The 19,257-nt window shown below is 35.1% G+C and overlaps 2 protein-coding genes across 2 annotated transcripts; both read left to right on the top strand.

The window, feature by feature from the left end:
• The first annotated feature begins 650 nt into the window (after nucleotides 1-650).
• Nucleotides 651-2,999, top strand: LOC116025238 (heat shock cognate 70 kDa protein-like). The gene is made up of 2 exons (XM_031266397.1): nucleotides 651-1,021; nucleotides 1,132-2,999. The coding sequence occupies exons 1-2, from the start codon at nucleotides 808-810 to the stop codon at nucleotides 2,853-2,855; spliced, it is 1,938 nt and encodes a 645-aa protein (XP_031122257.1). The 5' UTR covers nucleotides 651-807; the 3' UTR covers nucleotides 2,856-2,999.
• Nucleotides 3,000-12,796: 9,797 nt separating this feature from the next.
• Nucleotides 12,797-16,498, top strand: LOC116026095 (U-box domain-containing protein 13-like). The gene is made up of 4 exons (XM_031267546.1): nucleotides 12,797-13,298; nucleotides 13,823-13,939; nucleotides 14,401-14,847; nucleotides 15,353-16,498. The coding sequence occupies exons 1-4, from the start codon at nucleotides 13,029-13,031 to the stop codon at nucleotides 16,493-16,495; spliced, it is 1,977 nt and encodes a 658-aa protein (XP_031123406.1). The 5' UTR covers nucleotides 12,797-13,028; the 3' UTR covers nucleotides 16,496-16,498.
• The last annotated feature ends 2,759 nt before the right edge of the window (nucleotides 16,499-19,257 follow it).

The following is a 19,257-nucleotide window of genomic DNA, read 5'->3' as shown; positions in this document are numbered from 1 at the left end:
AAAATGATACATGATTTTAAATATAGTAAATAAATAATTTGTATCAAAATTGATAGGAAAAGTGTCAAAATAGACTCTTAAACTATATGAAAATAACAATTAAACTTTCAAATTATTAAAAGTTTTAATTTGATCTTTGATTTAGTATAAGCTCTGCATCAATTAGATGAGTAATGCAATTGCTTTTTTTTTTTTTAAATAATTAAGGGACATAATTGCTATTTTGTTATAGTTTGAGAAGTTATTTGATATTTTATATCGCATGATGTTAATATATTTTAAATACCTAATATCTTTATTTGGTAAATGATTAATGCATTTAATTTGAAGAAAAGTGGAAATTTTTTTCAATAATAAATTAGTTAACTTGGTCACGTTTTGCAATTTGCTTTCCGTACTCAGAGTTCCAGAGTGGTCCCTCCTGAATAAATTTATTTCCTGAATATTCAGATCGAAATCAACGCTTCAGAATCCACCGTCAAAGTCAGTTAAAAACCTAGAAAATTCTCGAACCAACCAGAGCGTTGTAGAACTCGGAAAACCGCCCACACAAGAAAAGAAAGAAACCGGCATGGCACGCGCACCATATTCTGATCCAACAACGTTAAGGAAGCTCAGAACATTCTGGAAATCCAGCTCTTCCCTTATAATCTCCCCCACCCTTCCTCCTCTCTCGCATTCTCAAATCTTCAGAGCTCATTCGTATTCATCAGCTTTCCTCGTCTCTTTTCCAGACTTACTTGTTTCGTATTTAAATTGGCTTTTCGGTTTTTTGTGATTGTTTATTGAGAGAAAAAAAAAAAAATTATGGCCGGAAAAGGTGAAGGACCGGCGATCGGTATCGACTTGGGCACCACATACTCCTGCGTCGGAGTGTGGCAACACGACCGTGTAGAGATCATAGCCAATGATCAGGGGAACCGAACCACCCCCTCCTATGTCGCCTTCACGGATACTGAGCGTCTCATCGGCGATGCCGCCAAGAATCAGGTCGCCATGAACCCTACTAACACCGTCTTTGGTACGTCTCGTCTTCTTTTTGTTTAATGTTGATAAACATAAGTATAAATGCGTATATTTTTGGATTGATTCTGATGTGATTTGGAATTTCTTTAATTCGAATTGATGTAGATGCTAAGCGTTTGATTGGGAGGAGATTCAGTGATCCGTCGGTGCAGGGCGACATGAAGTTATGGCCATTCAAGGTGGTCGCCGGCGCCGGCGACAAGCCGATGATCGTAGTGACATACAAGGGTGAAGAGAAGCAATTCTCGGCAGAGGAAATCTCTTCGATGGTTCTTACAAAGATGAAGGAGATCGCGGAGGCTTATCTGGGAAGCACAGTGAAGAACGCAGTGGTGACGGTCCCTGCTTACTTCAACGACTCGCAGCGACAGGCCACCAAGGACGCCGGCGTAATTTCCGGCCTCAATGTGATGCGCATCATCAACGAGCCCACCGCGGCGGCGATTGCGTACGGGCTGGACAAGAAATCCAGCAGCTCCGGCGAGAAGAACGTGCTGATTTTCGACCTTGGCGGCGGCACTTTCGACGTTTCTCTGCTCACGATTGAAGAGGGGATCTTCGAGGTCAAGGCCACGGCCGGGGACACGCATTTGGGGGGCGAGGATTTCGATAACAGAATGGTGAACCATTTCGTTCAGGAGTTTAAGAGGAAGCACAAGAAGGATATCAGTGGGAATCCACGGGCGTTGAGGCGGTTGAGAACGGCCTGCGAGAGGGCCAAGAGGACTTTATCTTCCACCGCCCAAACCACAATCGAAATCGATTCTTTATTTGAAGGAATTGATTTTTACACCACCATTACCCGGGCGAGGTTCGAGGAGCTAAACATGGATTTGTTCAGAAAATGTATGGAGCCAGTGGAGAAGTGCTTGAGGGACGCGAAGATGGATAAGAGCAGCGTCCATGATATCGTCCTGGTCGGCGGGTCCACCAGGATTCCCAAAGTCCAGCAATTATTGCAAGATTTCTTCAACGGGAAGGAGCTCTGCAAGAGCATCAACCCAGACGAAGCCGTGGCCTATGGCGCCGCCGTCCAGGCGGCCATCCTGAGCGGCGAAGGGAACGAAAAGGTTCAAGATTTGCTCTTACTCGACGTCACTCCCCTGTCCCTCGGCCTGGAAACCGCGGGCGGGGTCATGACGGTTTTAATCCCAAGAAACACCACAATCCCCACCAAGAAAGAACAAGTTTTCTCCACCTATTCCGACAACCAGCCCGGCGTTCTAATCCAGGTCTACGAGGGGGAACGAGCCAGGACAAAAGACAACAACTTGCTAGGCAAATTCGAGCTCTCCGGCATCCCGCCAGCCCCGCGAGGCGTCCCGCAGATCACCGTCTGCTTCGACATTGACGCCAACGGGATCCTTAACGTTTCCGCCGAAGACAAAACCACCGGGCAGAAGAACAAGATCACCATCACCAACGACAAGGGGCGGCTGTCCAAGGAGGAGATCGAGAGAATGGTGCAAGAGGCCGAGAAGTACAAGTCGGAGGACGAGGAGCTGAAAAAGAAGGTTGAGGCCAAGAACGCCTTGGAGAATTACGCGTACAACATGAGGAACACGATCAAGGACGAGAAGATCGGCGGCAAGCTGGCGGCGGCGGATAAGAAGAAGATTGAAGACGCAGTGGAAGAAGCCATCCGTTGGCTCGACGGGAACCAGCTGGCGGAGGTGGATGAATTTGAAGAGAAGATGAAGGAGGTGGAGAGCATCTGTAATCCGATCATAGCCAAGATTTACCAGGGCGGAGATGCCATGCCCATGGATGAAGAAGATAATGTTCCTCCTGCCAGTGCTGCCGGACCAAAGATTGAAGAGGTCGACTAAACAGAACAAAATTTTCTTCTATGTGGCTGGGGATGTTGTTTTCATTGTTTTACTTGTGTTATTATGGCATTGATTTTCTTCATTAATTAATCACAAGACTTCGTTTTGAGGCATTATTAAATGATTATTTATAGCTTTTTTTTCTTTTTCTTTTTTTCCTTCCATTGCCAGCACAATACCAAAATAAGTTCTATTCTCGGTGCTTAAATTTTAAATTTTACTCTTTAGATATGATTGACAATTTTTTAATCGTATAAGTCCTAATATAAATGTTCTAATGTAAATATTTACATCAAAATTTTGTGTGTGAAAATAAAAATTATAAGTACTAAAATAGGAGTTTACGTAGTATTTTCCTAACAAAATTGATAAACAATTATGGGGTTAAATTGGTAACTCAATCGAAATTGAAAATTAACAAAGGAGAACAAAATTGATAAACAATTATGGGGTTAAATTGGTAACTTAATCAAAATTGAAAATTAATAAAGAAACCCCTTTACCATTTGAGCTAGTTGAGCTAGCTAAAGATTTAAGATTATAAGAAATTATTCTTAAAGAAAAGATGATAAGAAATTGAAATAAAATTAGGGGTGTATTTAGTTCGTACATGAGAATTTAAATTGGTATAGGTATTAAATACTTGATAAGAGGTAATGGATTTTGGTGAAAGTATTTTACATGTTTGGTGGTAGAGTGAAATGAGAATGATTATTAATAGTTGGGGAAGAAATGGGGAATAGAAATAAAATTTATTTAATAAGAATATGAATTTTTTAATTGATAAAGTATTTCAAACTCATAGTAGTATTCTAAAAACATGTCAACGAAACAATAACAATCACTTTAATACCTATACCTCATATCAAAACACGTCAACCAAACACACTCTAACATCAGCAATCGTTATATCGTGGACCACGGTGCACATAGCAATGTGCACCCTGGTCCAAAACAACGTCGTTTTGATGTTAGTGGACGCGGTCGCAAATGACTCCAGGGAATTCATTATCTATAATACACATAATAATTATCTAGAATACACAGAATGTTTGCCTAGAATACACAGAATATTGACACAAAATACACAGAACTCATCCTCCTAACATTCAAACACATCACAACCTATGTTAATAACATGAATACAGAATATTGACACAAAAAACACAGAACTCATCCTCCTAGACATTCGAATACACAAACACATCATAACATGTGTTACTAACATGAATACATAGAACGGTTGCTTAGAATACACAGAATGATTGCCTGGAATACACAGAACGATTACCTAGAATACACAGAATATTAACATAAATATACAGACCGACCGAAATGAGAAACGTGATTTCCAAAAAAAGGGACAGTTAGTTTATCATTTACGTACGTGGTGCACTGTATAATTTGCCCTAACATCAGTCGATCCTCTAAAAGAACTCCCTAGCCCAAACACCATTCCCTAAGCCTACTAATCATGGCCCAGCCTCGTTCCTTTTGCTCCTTTTTTTTTTTTTTTGGAAATATAGGGGAGGGGTGACCCAAGCAGTCTTAAACACCTGCCTCACTGACTCTTTTAATAAATGCCATCTTCACTGCCCCTTTTACTCGTCAATAAATCATCCCTAGCCATTGAGCCAAATAGACCTGTAGGCCCTATAACCAATTGTTATATCACGGTTCAAGACTTCAAAGTTCACATTACATTGCCAATCTTAATTCAAAACAACATTCAAATTATATTTAAGCAGATAACATATTATGTATCTTTAGTTAATAAATTGTGTGTCTATTACTATTTATAAATTGTATAACATATTATGTGGTTGTAATTAATAAATTATGTATATGTAGTTAATATATTATGTACCTTTAATTTATTTATAGAGAAAAGATACAAATAAATCACTGAACTATTTGGGGATAACAATTAAGCTATCGAACTCGAAATTCATGAACCTGGAAAAAAAGAGCAATTAGCATTTTCAGCAGATTAACAACAAGTTTGTGCTGATTAAGATGCCATGTGTAATTTTTATTTTATATTTTTTTAAAATTATTATCCGACTAAGTATTTGACCTAAAAAAAACATTTGAGCTACCCATCACTAACTAATAAATAAATTTAACTACCAATCACATGATGACACCTCAATAGGGGAAATGCTAATTGCTTAGTGTGATTTTTTTTGTTGCTTAGCTACCACATGATGACACCTCACATTTGTAGCCTACGAGATTATATCAATTCCTTAGTATCGCAGACGTGTTCAGTGAGCCTCTTAAAATTATAGTAGGACATAGAAAAATTGAAATCAACTTTCAACCGATATGGTTCACCGAACAGTGGGAAGAAATTACGTCGCATTTTCAAATAGCACGAACAGATGATGTGATCTTATTCAATGTAGCAGACAATGTTATACAAATGTTGGTTATTAGTAACTGTCATGTTGAAGATATTTATCCGTGGTCGGTTAAATATTACATTTGTGACAATCTGAATTGTGAACTTAACCGTTTAAATAATACCGGATGAAATTTTCATCAATTTATGTTTATCATTATTATTATTTAATAATTTTTATCTTTTTAATTAACTTACTAAATTATTAATCATCTATTAATAATTATAAATATATTCAAAATCATTATTAATTAATAATTAATCATGTCTAATCAATAATTAATAATTAATCATGTCTAATCATTATTTTCATCATACTAATTCTCGGTTCGTTTCAATAATGCACAGCAAAAAAAAAAAAAAAAAAAAACTCTTTGTCCATAATCATGTCTAATCAATAATTAAAAAAACTCTTTGTCCATCTTAGGTGATGGAATATGAGGTATTTGGATTTTACCCAAAGCTGATACCTATTGTTGGGGTATACTGGAAGCAAAAAAAACTCTTTGTCCAAAAAAAAAAAAATCTCTCGGGTTGTCCATTAATACACAGGGAAAAACGGACTCCTTGAGTCCGACTTTCTTTAAAGCAAAGTCGGACTCACGGATGCATCTTTACCCTGTTTGAGGTCAATTTTCATGCACGACTTTTTGGGATCCAATGTTGCTACCATGACCTTCCCGGGGAAAGCACCCCTCTGTTGGCAACCTTGGCCGGCGACCGATTTTCCAGTTTCCAAGTGTTCGGAGGTCTCATGGTCAACGTCATTCTTAGAGTTTGTGTTCGGAGATTGACCGGCAGTATGCGTATGAATGCATTAAGGTTGGTTGGCGCTGAATTGCTCTTTGTTGTTTTACCTCGGCTTGGACCTTACTGAACTAAGATGGCGTCTTAGAGTTTGGATTGGAATGGAAGTGGTTTCTCCGTTCAATCGTGTTTTTTTTTGGTTCTGTCGTCTTGGTGGTGAGGTCTGCCGACGGTGAATCGGTGATAAATGGATGAAAGAGACGAGCGCCACTTAGTCGCCTTCTGCACGGCCGGGCGACTGTGAAGGTCGTCACCGATGGTTGATGGTTTGATTTGTTCGTCGAAATTTAGTCGGATGTTCGCCGGAAATTCACCGGAATTGTAGGAAGAGCGTATTTGCTCCAAAATAACAAGCTTGAGGACCTAATTGAAGCTTTTTGAAGTTAAAAGGCCTAATTGCACAATTCAATATAATTTGAGGGTCTATTTAACACTTATCCCTTATTTTTATGACCATTCATTTGATTAACTCATTGTGAATGAGTCAATTTATATGTAATCAATTGATATTAAAAATATTAATGTACTAAAAAAAATTGATATTAAAAATAATACAAAGTAAAAAAATTGAAATAATCCTAAAATTTAATGCAATATTTGACATGCAATTTAGTCATAAGTTCAAATAATATTTTCTTAAATAAATAAATAAATATATATATATATATATATATATATATATGGTGAATTCAAGCCAATCCAATTAATTAGTAGTCCAAAATAAATTCAAAAACTACCCAAAATGGATTTCTAAACAATGACAATTGATGTAACTAATTGATCCGAGGTATACGTGGATCAATAGACTCGCATAAAATATAAGGGTAAATTGGTAAAGATTTACCAGGGCGGAGATGCCATGCCCATGGATGAAGAAGATGTTCCTCCTGCTAGTGCTGCCGGACCAAAGATTGAAGAGGTTGACTAAAACAACAAAATTTTCTTCATGTGACTGGGATGTTGATTGTTGTTTTTATTGTTTTACTTCGTTGTGTTATTATGGCATTGATTTTTCTTGCTTAATTAATCACAAGATTTCGTTTTGAGAATTTGAAGCATTATTAAATGATCATTTGTAGTTTTTTTTTTTTTTTTCCTTCATGAGTTATACTCTCAAATATTTTCCCTTAATTTTTACTTAACATGGCAAGCACTTGATGATAAGTTAAATCTTTCACGTGGATTCTAATATAAATGTATACATTTTTTGTGTCCCATGTAAATTCTAATACAAATGTATATATCTTTTGTGTTTAGAAGTAAAAATTAAAAGTAGAAAATATGTGTTTAGAAGTAAAAATTAAAAGTAAAAAATAAGATTGATAAAATTAATAAACAATTATGGAGTTAAATTGGTAACTCATTAAAATTGGAAATTAACAAGCAATTAAGAAAGAAAAAGTGCAATTTTTCAATGTTCTTATCCTTGCCTGTTGGCTATATCTTAATATCTTATGCCTGATGGTTTTTAATCTCGGGTATTTAATAAGAATTTAAAATAATAAAAGTTACGGAGTATATTAATTTGACATTAGGCAGACAAAAATAATATTAACAAGTCTCCCAACATTTTTAATATATATTTATGTGCTAAATGTTATTTGATAAAATAATATACTTTCAATAGTCTAATGTGCTAGCTTTCAAAAGATATAATTTCAATACACAAATAATCCTCTTCATAAATCTGGATTATAAATAAAACATTCTTATTTCTACACAACTATATGGACCATAATTCATAAAATAATAATTGCAAACTAGTGCAGCACAATGCCACAATGCGTCAAGGCCCAAAGTATACTCCCTATCGCATTTTATTATTTATTATTCATTGATTAAATTAACTCTTTTTTTCTTTACATATACTAGTATTTCCACCCGTCCGATGCACAGAATGAATTTGTTATAATATATTAAGAATATTTGGATCGATATATAATTATATAAATTATAACATCAAATATTATATAGTGCAATTGAAGATATGTTTTTGATCGATTATGTTTTCTGGTGTTATCTTTATTTGAATTCGAGCAAATAATTGTTTAATTAATAGCTAACGTATAGATGTACGCATTTGGTGTTAGAACTTTAAGAGATTTTATATATCATTGTTTAGAATTTTTATAAATTGGGCAAATATGCTCGTTCTCTAGTAACTCATCAGTTATAGGAATCAATTGTTATTCTAATTCATATGTATAGAAGATATATTTTTGTGTAGATATATAGCAATTTTTCCATCTTGAAAAAAAATAATATCACCGGTTGTATTTACACATTATTGAAAACCTCTTTGTAGACGACATTGGTAGTAGCAACACAATCTTGTCCACCCTTGTCTAGAACTAACACTTTCAGGCCATCAGGATGGGTGACTCAGGAGAAAGTCACGTACAATTGACGGTGATTAAAGATTGATTTTTCAGCAATAACCCAACGTGAGTTAGTGTTCAACCCTGGCTTTTGTTGATAGTCATGGCATGTGCAAGCATCAATGGGAATTATTTATACTGGAACTTGAAGGACAATCTCGTATCAGAAGGAGTGAGAGACATTCGAGGGATAAGAACTTTGGTTCTTTCATTTGTCCCATTAACTATTCTTGCTTCAACAATGTGATCTACCAATCTTGTGATTATGAGCCGCATACCGTTATAAAGACTAAGAGAATGGTGTATCTTCCGCAATAACATAACAGGTGCACCGACCTTTAATGTCAATGAATGATTAAGAAAATCATACAATCTCAAACTATTTAAGAATTTAAGAGCGTGTAGTTCTAATAGATTTTCACCGTTTGATTCTGCCTTACACAAAGAGTTACAACTTAAATATGTTTGCCCTTTTGCAATATTCATGTCGTACATGTACTGATTAATTTGATCAACGACATCTAAAGTCGGCGAGCTAATCACTGACCTTCCAGCTGCGACTCATCAAGCGTGCCATATTTTGAACTTGAAATTTTAAAAAATCATTTTTAATGTAACCAAAACATTGAGTCATAATAGTATTGACATTGAAATTTTAATTTTATGATCTACATGTATATATTTTGTGATTTTTTCCATAAAATTAGTTTTGATAGTCAAACTGTAAAATATATTGATTTTATCAATTATTAAATTTCAAAATGTTTCAGATTCACATGTATATATAAGTAAAACACACATCTAAAGCCTAATTTTTTTTGTCAATATTTCATACATATAAAACAAGTCTCATCGGGTATCAACATACCAAAGCGATCCATGACTACCAACCCACCCTAACCCTAATTAATACTCTACAGGCAGTCCATCACTTTATCTCCCTCAAATTTACCTCCTACAATTATTTGTTTTAGAAAAGTAAGCTTTTTTTTTTTTTTTAATTTCTTCGCAATCAAAATCTCAGTGGATACGTTGATGATACTTGAGTGAGATATGAGTGTTATATGATGCAAGTAGGTGTTCCGGGTCAAGAGAAAGGTCGATGGATCAACTGAACATTACAAGGCTCGATTTGTTGTCAAATGGTTCAATCAAGTTGAAGGAGAAGATTACTTTGACACTATCAATCCAAAGGTCAAGCCAACCATGGTAAGATTTCTTTTATCTCTTGCCATAACCAAAACTGGTTAATCCGCAAACTTGATGTTCACATTGTCTTCCTAAATGACTCCCTATGTTAGAATGTTTTTATGAAGCAATAATCGTCAGGGTACATATACAAAGATTTTCCTAATCATGTATGCTTGAAACAAACACATCGGTTCAAGCGTCTTCATGACTTACTTTTAATCGGCTTCAAGGATTCAAAAATTGATGTGTCTTTGTTTATCTATTCATATGCTAACACTCAGATTTATTTATTGGTTTATGTTGATGATATACTAATAACGGGTAATGACAAAGGCCTACTACTGACTTCTATTACAAACAAGATAGTTGATGTCTTCAAAATAAAATATATGCGACCACTGAGCTTCTTAATGAGAATAGAGACAGTTAAAGTAAGGGAGCGATGGTCTTGTTACAAAGAATGTATATGATTGAAATACTAAAAAGGTCGGGAATGGAACATTGCAAACCAATCTTAACTCCAATTCCACTTAACAGTAAGCTAAGTTCAACAACCACAAGTCAACTATATGAAAACCCTACACAGTACTGCAGCCTTGTTGGAGTACTTTAGTACCTAACCATCATATCACTCGTTCGGATCTCTCATTTGCAGTCAACAAACTATGTCAGTTCATGCACTCTGCAAACACTGAGCACTAGGTAACAAACAAGTTCTAAGGTATGTCAAAGGGACTCTAGACTATGACATGCGTTTTACTAAATCTGATGACTCTAATAATATCTATGCTTTCTCGGACACTGATTGAGTGGGGTGCCCTAATGACGAAAAATTCACTAGTGGTTTTGATGTCTTTATTGACAAAAACTTATTCTCTTAGGCCTGTCGCAAGCAAAAAACAATGGCTAGCTCCTCAACATAAGTAGAATACAAAGTTATAACAAATGTCTTAACAAAAGTAACATGGCTAGTTGCTCTCATTCGTGAACTTGAACTCACCATAGCAAAACTACCTTATATATCAACTTAGCTTGTTCTCATCGTAGAAACATTCAGTGAATGCGAAAATGACAATGGGTGCTAATGATGTGGATGATGGTGTGAGCATGGCTATACGATATTAGGACAACAAACTCAAAATTTTTGTTTAATTGGCCATTGTGATTAAGACAACAATTGCATTTTCTGATCAGCCGAGATGAAGGATATGATTTTTAGTAGATTTTGGAGTTCATTTAACCACTTAAGCGTTGATTTAAGAGATTTTCGAATTAATGATTTAGAACGCATCAACCCTCCATGTTGTAAAAAAAAGAAATTACACTTGGCTTCCAAGTCATTGTTTACTGCTTTTTACCTAGAAATTACCTTTAAAAATGTCAATTGCACTTTTTGTTCAAGTTAGAGTGCATAATTGTACGTTTTTTAAGTTCTGAGTGTTAGTTGCACTTTTCTAAATAGTTGAAAGATTTATTTGACTCTTATCTCTTTTATTTTTGTCTCAATATCTCGGAGGAAATGAAACAAATCCAACCAAACTAAATCCATTATGAATAATGCTCCTACGAATATATTGCAACATTTTTTATATTTATATATTTGTTATCTCCATTTTACATTTATTAATCATGAATTAATTCAACTATTTTTTCTAGATTTATAGGTGACAATCCACTTTTAGTCTATTTTTCTAGAACACCTCCCTTTGGTCCTAGTATTATTGTGACATGGTCATTTTTGGTCCTCCATCAACAAAACCGTTTAAATTCCATAAAATACAAGGGCATTTAAGTCTTTAATTATGAATTTTTTTCAAAAAATAAAAATAAAAATTTAATGGGTCAACCGACTTTGTATGAAAAAAGATCGAAATATCCTTGTATTTAACGACATTTCAATGATTTTATTGACGGAGGGCAAAAAATGATCATGCCACAATAATACTCAGACCAAATGAGAATGTTCTGAAAAAGAATGACTAAAAATAGAATTAACTCTATTAATTATTTATAAATTCACATTTTTAACACATTAATTATGCTCAGCTTAAGTGGTTGTCTAATTAACATTTAGTCTTGCTTCTAGCGACATAGTAATGTTGAACACTTCTTGTACGCAGAAATATTCATGCGGTGGAAGAGTCTATAATTACTTTAAAAAATTCAAAATTCATTTTTTTTAATATAAATCTTGGGACAAATTTATAAAATTTAAAATGTAATCCAACGAAGTAAGAAATTTTAGGTTATAAAAAAAAATTATATAAAGTATACATCAAGACATCAATTTGCATCATATCATCTAAAAATAAAGTTGACAGATGTTTCTTATGTTGCATTTTTGACGTGTGGAAGGTAAAAGAAAAGTTCATGCTAGTTGTCATTATAAAGTGTTTTAGGTGTATGAATTTGTAGATTTAATTTAATAATTGAAATTACTTTTTTTTAAAAAAAAAAATCAATCCTTTTTCATACGGTAGTTTTAACAAATACGGAGTACACCGTAACACGGTAACAGCTTTGGAAAAAAAAACTCGCTAAAATTTCAGTTTTTGGCTCATTGGCTGTCTCTTACCATCTGCCGATTTAAACTGACAGCTCAATCATGCTATGATTACTCTGATATCATACGTACTCTGATATCATACGAAGTGTTTGCGTATAGTAACTTTGTTATATTTAGTCTTAAATTTTTAAATTAATCACATGTGATCTTTAATTTTTAAATTGTTACCATATTTAAATTACCTATTATTAGCTAAAGACCTTTTGATCAAGCGACACTCGGTGTACACTCTCATGTGGAAGGGAGTGGGTTCGAGCCTCAGTGGAGGTATCTGTTGACTTTTTGTGCTTTGAACAGATACTACATTGTAACCGAGTCAGTAAAAAAAAAAGTTACCTATTATTAGGACAATAATAATCTGAAAGTGAGTCAGTAAAAAAAAAAGTTACCTATTATTAGGACAATAATAATCTGAAAGTCAGAAGGTTACGAGTAATCAATTTAAATATTTAAGAACGTGATAAAACTACTGTATTCGGAGGATTCCAACAGGCGATATAAATCTGTCTTCTTTCTCACCTGACCCCACCTCACATGGTTAACAAACTCCACCTTTTAACTTTCCGTTGTTTTTCTTTTTCCCATTGCAGGCTTGCAGCTGGTTCTTCAATGAAGCCAGAAAGCCCCATTAAATCGTAACCCCCGCTTAATCTCTCTCATACTCATAGAATCATAGCTACACTTCTGTTGTGGAGTGAGTTTTAGCAGTGACTGAAATGATGGCCGGCGGGTCTATCTCTTCCTTAAAATTTAACAGTAGAGGAGACTGCAATTCATTGGATCATTAGTAATTTGATGGAGTTTTGATTTTGTTTTGAACTGAAAGAATGGAGGAAGAGAAGGCAGGTCTGACGGCGAAGCTTATTGAGCTGGTGAATGAAATATCTGGTATTTCGGAGTTCAGGTGCACGGTGAAGAAGCAGTACTGTAACCTGGCGAGGCGGCTGAAGCTGTTGACTCCAATGTTCGAAGAGATTAGTGATATCAAAGAAGCCGTCCCTGAATCTTCCTTAAAGGCTTTAGTTTCTTTCAAGGCGGGTCTCCAATCGGCTAAGGATATGCTCAAATTTGGGAGTGAAGGCAGCAAGATTTATCTGGTGCGTTTCTTCACACAAAGAGCATTTCTTTGTACTTTGATCTTGGATTCGATCGTTCTGTAGTTGTTATCTTAATATGCTTTGACTTGATGAAGAATTTAATTTGTGCATACAATGAAATGGAAAGGAAAGAAGGGTTTCTTTTGTTTTCTCTGTGTTCCCTTTAGGTTAAAGGAGTTTATTTTTGGATCTGTGGTTTTGTTTCCTTTTCTTTTTGTTTAGTCATTTGAGCTGTAGCTTACTTGGCTATGAATCTAAAAAGGGCATAATAAAATTTTTTACCTTTTTTTGGGGTATATTTCTCAAATTTTTATCTTTTTTATCTTTTTGTTTAAAATTTTTTGTATGAATTTCTTTTATCAACTGAAAACTCACAAGATGTTTTATCTGTAAATATGTGGAAGCTTGGGGATGAATTAACATTAGGTGAAAAAGAAATTATCTTTTCTAATCACTCTTTGTTGCTACTAGGATCATTGAAGTACATAAAGTAAATAGATACTAATATCCTTCCCTATTTGCAGGCCTTAGAAAGGGAGCATATCATGAATAAATTTCAAGAGGTGACAGTTCAGCTTGAACAAGCTTTGAGTGGAATTTCTTATGAAAAACTTGACATATCTGATGAAGTTAAAGAACAGGTAGAAAACAGTTCTTGGTGTAGCAAATCTTGTTTTTTTCTGCAATTAGCTTTCTGAGAACAAGTAAAACCAGTAAAATCAATTCTCAATATTCTTTCCTTCCCACGGGGGTGTGTTCAAAAATTTAAAAAGAAAAAACAACAGACTAATGATGTTCAAGTTTGGATTACTTTACCTAGCCATAGTTTTGGGTCAGTAGGGAGATTGGAGTTGCAACCACTAAAATGATGCAGCATCTACAAAACTTAATTGGCCGGGGGGAGCAGTAAAGTATCCTTTGAATATTGTTAATGAAAGAATGGAATAACTTATTGTTTCTAATATCGCACAGACTTTAAGTGATCATACTGGTGAATATTGTTTAGCTGTAATCAACAAGAGTTCTTTGACAGGAAAGTAGCAAAACTTCAGAATTTTATGCCATCTAGTGTTTCTTCTACCTGACTAATTATATTTTTCAGGTTGAGCTTGTTCTTTCTCAATTCAGAAGAGCGAAAGGAAGAGTTGATACACCCGAGGATGAACTATACGAGGATTTGTTGTCTGTTTATGAAAAGAGCAGCAATGCGGCCACAGACCCAGCTGTATTAAGGAGATTGGTTGAAAGGTTACAACTAAGTGGAATAGATGATCTAATGCAAGAATCGCTAACTTTACATGAGATGGTTTCTGCTTCTGTTGGGGATCCAGGGCAGAGGATAGAGAAGATGTCCATGCTATTAAGGAAAATTAAGGATTTTGTGCAAATAGACAATCCTGACATTGATTCCTCGAGGGATAAGTCATCAAGAAGAACTGGCCAAGCATGTACAGAGCAGAGTCTCAAAGCCCCAGTGATTCCAGATGATTTCCGTTGTCCTATATCTCTGGAGTTGATGAGAGATCCAGTCATTGTTGCAACGGGGCAGGTATTATAACTAGTTCTTATTTTTATTCTGAGATTTGTTTGCATACATATCTTATGCTCTTGCCCTTTTATGACCAAAGAAGTATTTCCTCCAGATTTTGCTCTCGTCTTGTATTTTCATAGAATTTTCACTTCTTTCCATGACTGCTACGCCGTGCTAAAAACTAAAATGCATAAAGAAAAAGTGTAAAAATGGTCAGATTTAATGTAGAGTTCACCATTTTAAGACCATATAAAAGTCCAATGAATTGGGAGGTAACTTTGGTGTAAGAGAGCAATTTTTCTAGTAGTGCAACATACAGTTTCTTCGAACTTTGTAGTGATTGTATGAATCTCAAATGGGAAGTTTGTGGTTATCCAAACTAGTGATCTATTTGCATAGACGATACCCCTTGATGGTCTCATGCCAAATAGACAATGCGGTTCCTACTAGCACAAACCAAAACAGCACTGAAGCCAATTATTTTTATGTTGGTTCTGATATGTTTCATTTTTTTTCACTGCAGACCTATGAACGTTCTTGCATTGAGAAATGGCTGGAAGCAGGAAATAACACTTGCCCAAAGACGCAGCAAACCCTCGCTGGGACTACTCGGACACCCAACTATGTTTTGCGCAGCCTTATAGCTCAATGGTGTGAGGCCAATGGGATTGAACCACCCAAACGGCCCTGTGATTCTCAGCCTAGTAAGAAAACTTCTGTATGTTCACCCGTGGATCGCTCAAAGATAGAAACTCTCCTCTGCAAACTGGCATCTGTCAACCATGAAGATCAACAGACTGCTGCAGGTGAAATACGGCTTCTTGCTAAGCGCAATGCTGACAATCGTGTGGCAATAGCTGAAGCGGGTGCCATTCCTCTGCTTGTCAACCTTCTCTCCATCCCTGATTCTCGCATCCAGGAGCATGCAGTTACTGCACTGCTTAACCTTTCCATATGCGAGGACAACAAAGGAAGAATCATATCTTCAGATGCTGTGCCTGGCATTGTCAGTGTGCTCAAACGGGGTAGCATGGAAGCTCGGGAAAACTCAGCAGCCACTTTATTTAGCCTCTCAGTTGTTGATGAAAACAAGGTCACAATTGGTGCTTTGGGAGCAATTCCTCCACTGGTGACACTGCTAAGCGAAGGAACCCAAAGAGGGAAGAAAGATGCTGCAACCGCGCTTTTTAACCTGTGTATATATCAGGGTAACAAGGGTAAGGCTGTGAGGGCTGGAGTTGTGCCCATACTAATACGCCTGCTAACAGAACCTCAAGGCAGTATGGTGGACGAAGCGCTAGTTATGCTCGCGATATTGGCTAGTCATTCTGAAGGGAAGGCAGTTATTGGATCTGCAATGGTAGTTCCTCTTTTGGTAGATGTTATTGCAAATGGGACTCCTAGGAACAGAGAAAATGCGGCTACTGTTTTGGTGCACCTCTGTTCTGGAGACCAACAGAATCTAGTAGAAGCTCAAGAACTAGGTGTGATGGCTCCCTTGCTTGATTTAGTACAAAATGGAACCGAAAGGGGAAGGCGAAAGGCCACCCAGTTGCTCGAAAAAATGAACAGATTCGTCGAGCAGCAGAAGCAGGTGAAGGCGCGTACTCAAACTCAGAATCAGCTATCACTGCCATCCTCCTCAAGTACTGCTTTGAGCAGCTGAAAACTTTAGAGATTTGTTTTTATGTTTTTTTTTTTTTTTCTTTTTTGGTAGGGGGTTGGAGGGCTCTGATTTAACAGGTCATCTCAAGCATTCCATGGCTTTTTGGCTTGGTTAGGGGGGGGGGGGTGTTGAGCTAGATGTATACTATCATTATAAAAGGCCATGAATGTAGTGGGAAAACTCAAAGAAAACCTTGACATGAATGCAACCAACTGTATCATTGCATATACAAGAGTGAACATCTTAGGTTCTTATTGGAAAACATGTTTTCAATGTCAAAACCTGATAGTACTAGTTTTCATGGTTATTTTAGAGACTGAGTGATGCTAGTGACCAACCAGACTCGTCCACATGCCCATTCAAATTTTTTTCTCACTTAGCAAAATGTTGACACAAAAAATTTAACGGTATAAATTGGACTGATAATATTGATCATTGAGGTTTTTTATTGAGTTTATTATCGGAATAGTCCCTCGACTATTGCGAAATTACCAATTTGATCATCGACAATTTTTCATGTCCAATTAAGTCTCTCGACTTTGAAAATTTTAACCAATTTGGTCCTCTGTTTATTTTGCCGTTAAAATCGGGACCAGATTGATAATTTTGTTATAGTCAAGAGATTAAATTGGTAATTTTGCTATAGTCAAGGGACCATTTCAGTGAAAAATTAACTACCAATTTGGTACCTTGACTATAAAAAAATTACCAATTTAGTTCCTTGACTATAGCAAAATTATCAATTTGGTCCCAATTTTAACGGCAAAATAAACAGAGGACCAAATTAGTTAAAATTTTCAAAGTCGATGGACTTAATTGGGTACGAAAAATTGTCGAGAACCAAATTGGTAATTTCACAATAGTCGAGGGACCATTTCGGTAATAAACTCTTTTTTATTATTATTATTTTTTGAATAAATTAGAGCTTAATTAGAGCCAAGATTTTGCTCTGACATGAGCGTGGTTTGTGTTAATCTGATTGAGTTATGTGGTGCATTTGTGGAGTAATTGTGATGCATTCTTCTAGTTCATTAGTTTCGGGGATTGGATGCAGTGGATTTTGAGAAGTCTGATCCACATCTAATCCACTAGTAATGAATTTTCATTAAATGGATTTGCACCCCATCCATTTTAAGTGGATGCGAACAGGATGAGAGGTGATTTGACAAATTTGATGGATTAGAGCAGATTTAATTTAACAAATTTGATGAATTAGAATAGATTAATTTGACGAATTTTTACTCCCCCTACCCTCTACAAACATGGGCCAATATGATCTCCGACTAGCGTCTCACCGCTTTTATTGCATACTTGGTGGAGATGTTTATGATGTAAATTGGCATTTACAATTAAACAAATGTTATTAAAAATTTGGTTTATCCTCATGGACTAATGAGTGACATATAAACCACGTCAATAGTCAATTTTTAGGAATGCAAATTTTATATTTTTAATAATTACTCCTTTTCTCTCATTTTAAATGCCAAATTTGATTAATGAGTTTTTTTATTATTTTTTTAATTTTTTTTGTACTACTGACTCTGTTATAGTGCAGTATCTATTCATATTAATGAGACTTGATTAAAGATAGAAGTAATACTCAAATATGTTCCTGAACTACATGTGAAAATGCATTTGTGTCATCCCACGAAAAAAAAAAAAACCTAAATAATCCAAAATCATGCAATTAAACAAAAATTGACTAATCATTATTCCATGGACAATGGTCCCACAGTACTATGTGAATTATAAAAAAAATACACTATAATATACTAAAAGAATATTATTTTATATACTATCAAAAAATAAATTTTAATATATTAAAAGTACATTATTTTATATACTATCAAATAATATACATTCAACACACAAATAATGTACTTTTAGTATATTAAAAATGTACCCTATATTCATGATTCACACAATAAAAAGTACACTTTTAATATACTAAAAGTACAATATTTGTGTACGTAAAGTACATTATTTAATTTGAAAGTATATTATGAAGTATTTTATATATTATCAAATAATGTACATTCAGTACACAAATAAAGTACTTTTTGACATCATATAATATTAAGAAAAATACTTCATGTATTCTCAAAAATTTAATCCCAACTTTTACTTCCACTTGTGCAAGGGCAGAACCAAGATTTGTTGGTGTGGGGGCCAATCACAATTTGAAGGAGAATAATAAAATACATTAATATTCATTTAACATATTCAAAAACACATCATTATATTACAAATCTACTAAGGGTGTGTTTGGTAAGGCGGAAAATAATTTATGGAAATCATTTTCTAAGTTTTTGGTGTTTGGGAACATCCGAAAAATGTGGTCAATGGAAAATGAACTCATTTTTCCGGAAAATGACTTCTGGACAAACATTCCGGAAGTCATTTTCCAGAAATGGAAAATGGCTTGGTACGTAGAGAGGGACGGCCCGGCGGACTGGTTTCCGCCAAAAACCAGTCCGTCGGCCGGCTCTGGTTTCCGCAGAAACGACCTACGATGTTTTTATTATTATTATTGTTATTATTATTATTATTATTAATTAATTTATAATTAATATTATTAGTTTATATATTTTTATATTTTAAATAAAATAATAAAAATATATAGTTATACATTTCTACTCATTTTCTAGAAAATGAACCAAACACACAAAGACAGTTTTCCAAAGTACATCCAAACAAGAAGCTGAAAATGAAATCTTTTTTCAGAAAGTGACTCATTTTCCAGAAAACATTTTTCATAAGTC

The sequence above is a fragment of the Ipomoea triloba genome, chromosome 7 (assembly GCF_003576645.1).
Source record: "Ipomoea triloba cultivar NCNSP0323 chromosome 7, ASM357664v1".
NCBI lineage: Eukaryota > Viridiplantae > Streptophyta > Magnoliopsida > Solanales > Convolvulaceae > Ipomoea > Ipomoea triloba.
This window is presented reverse-complemented; position numbering and strand designations above follow the sequence as displayed.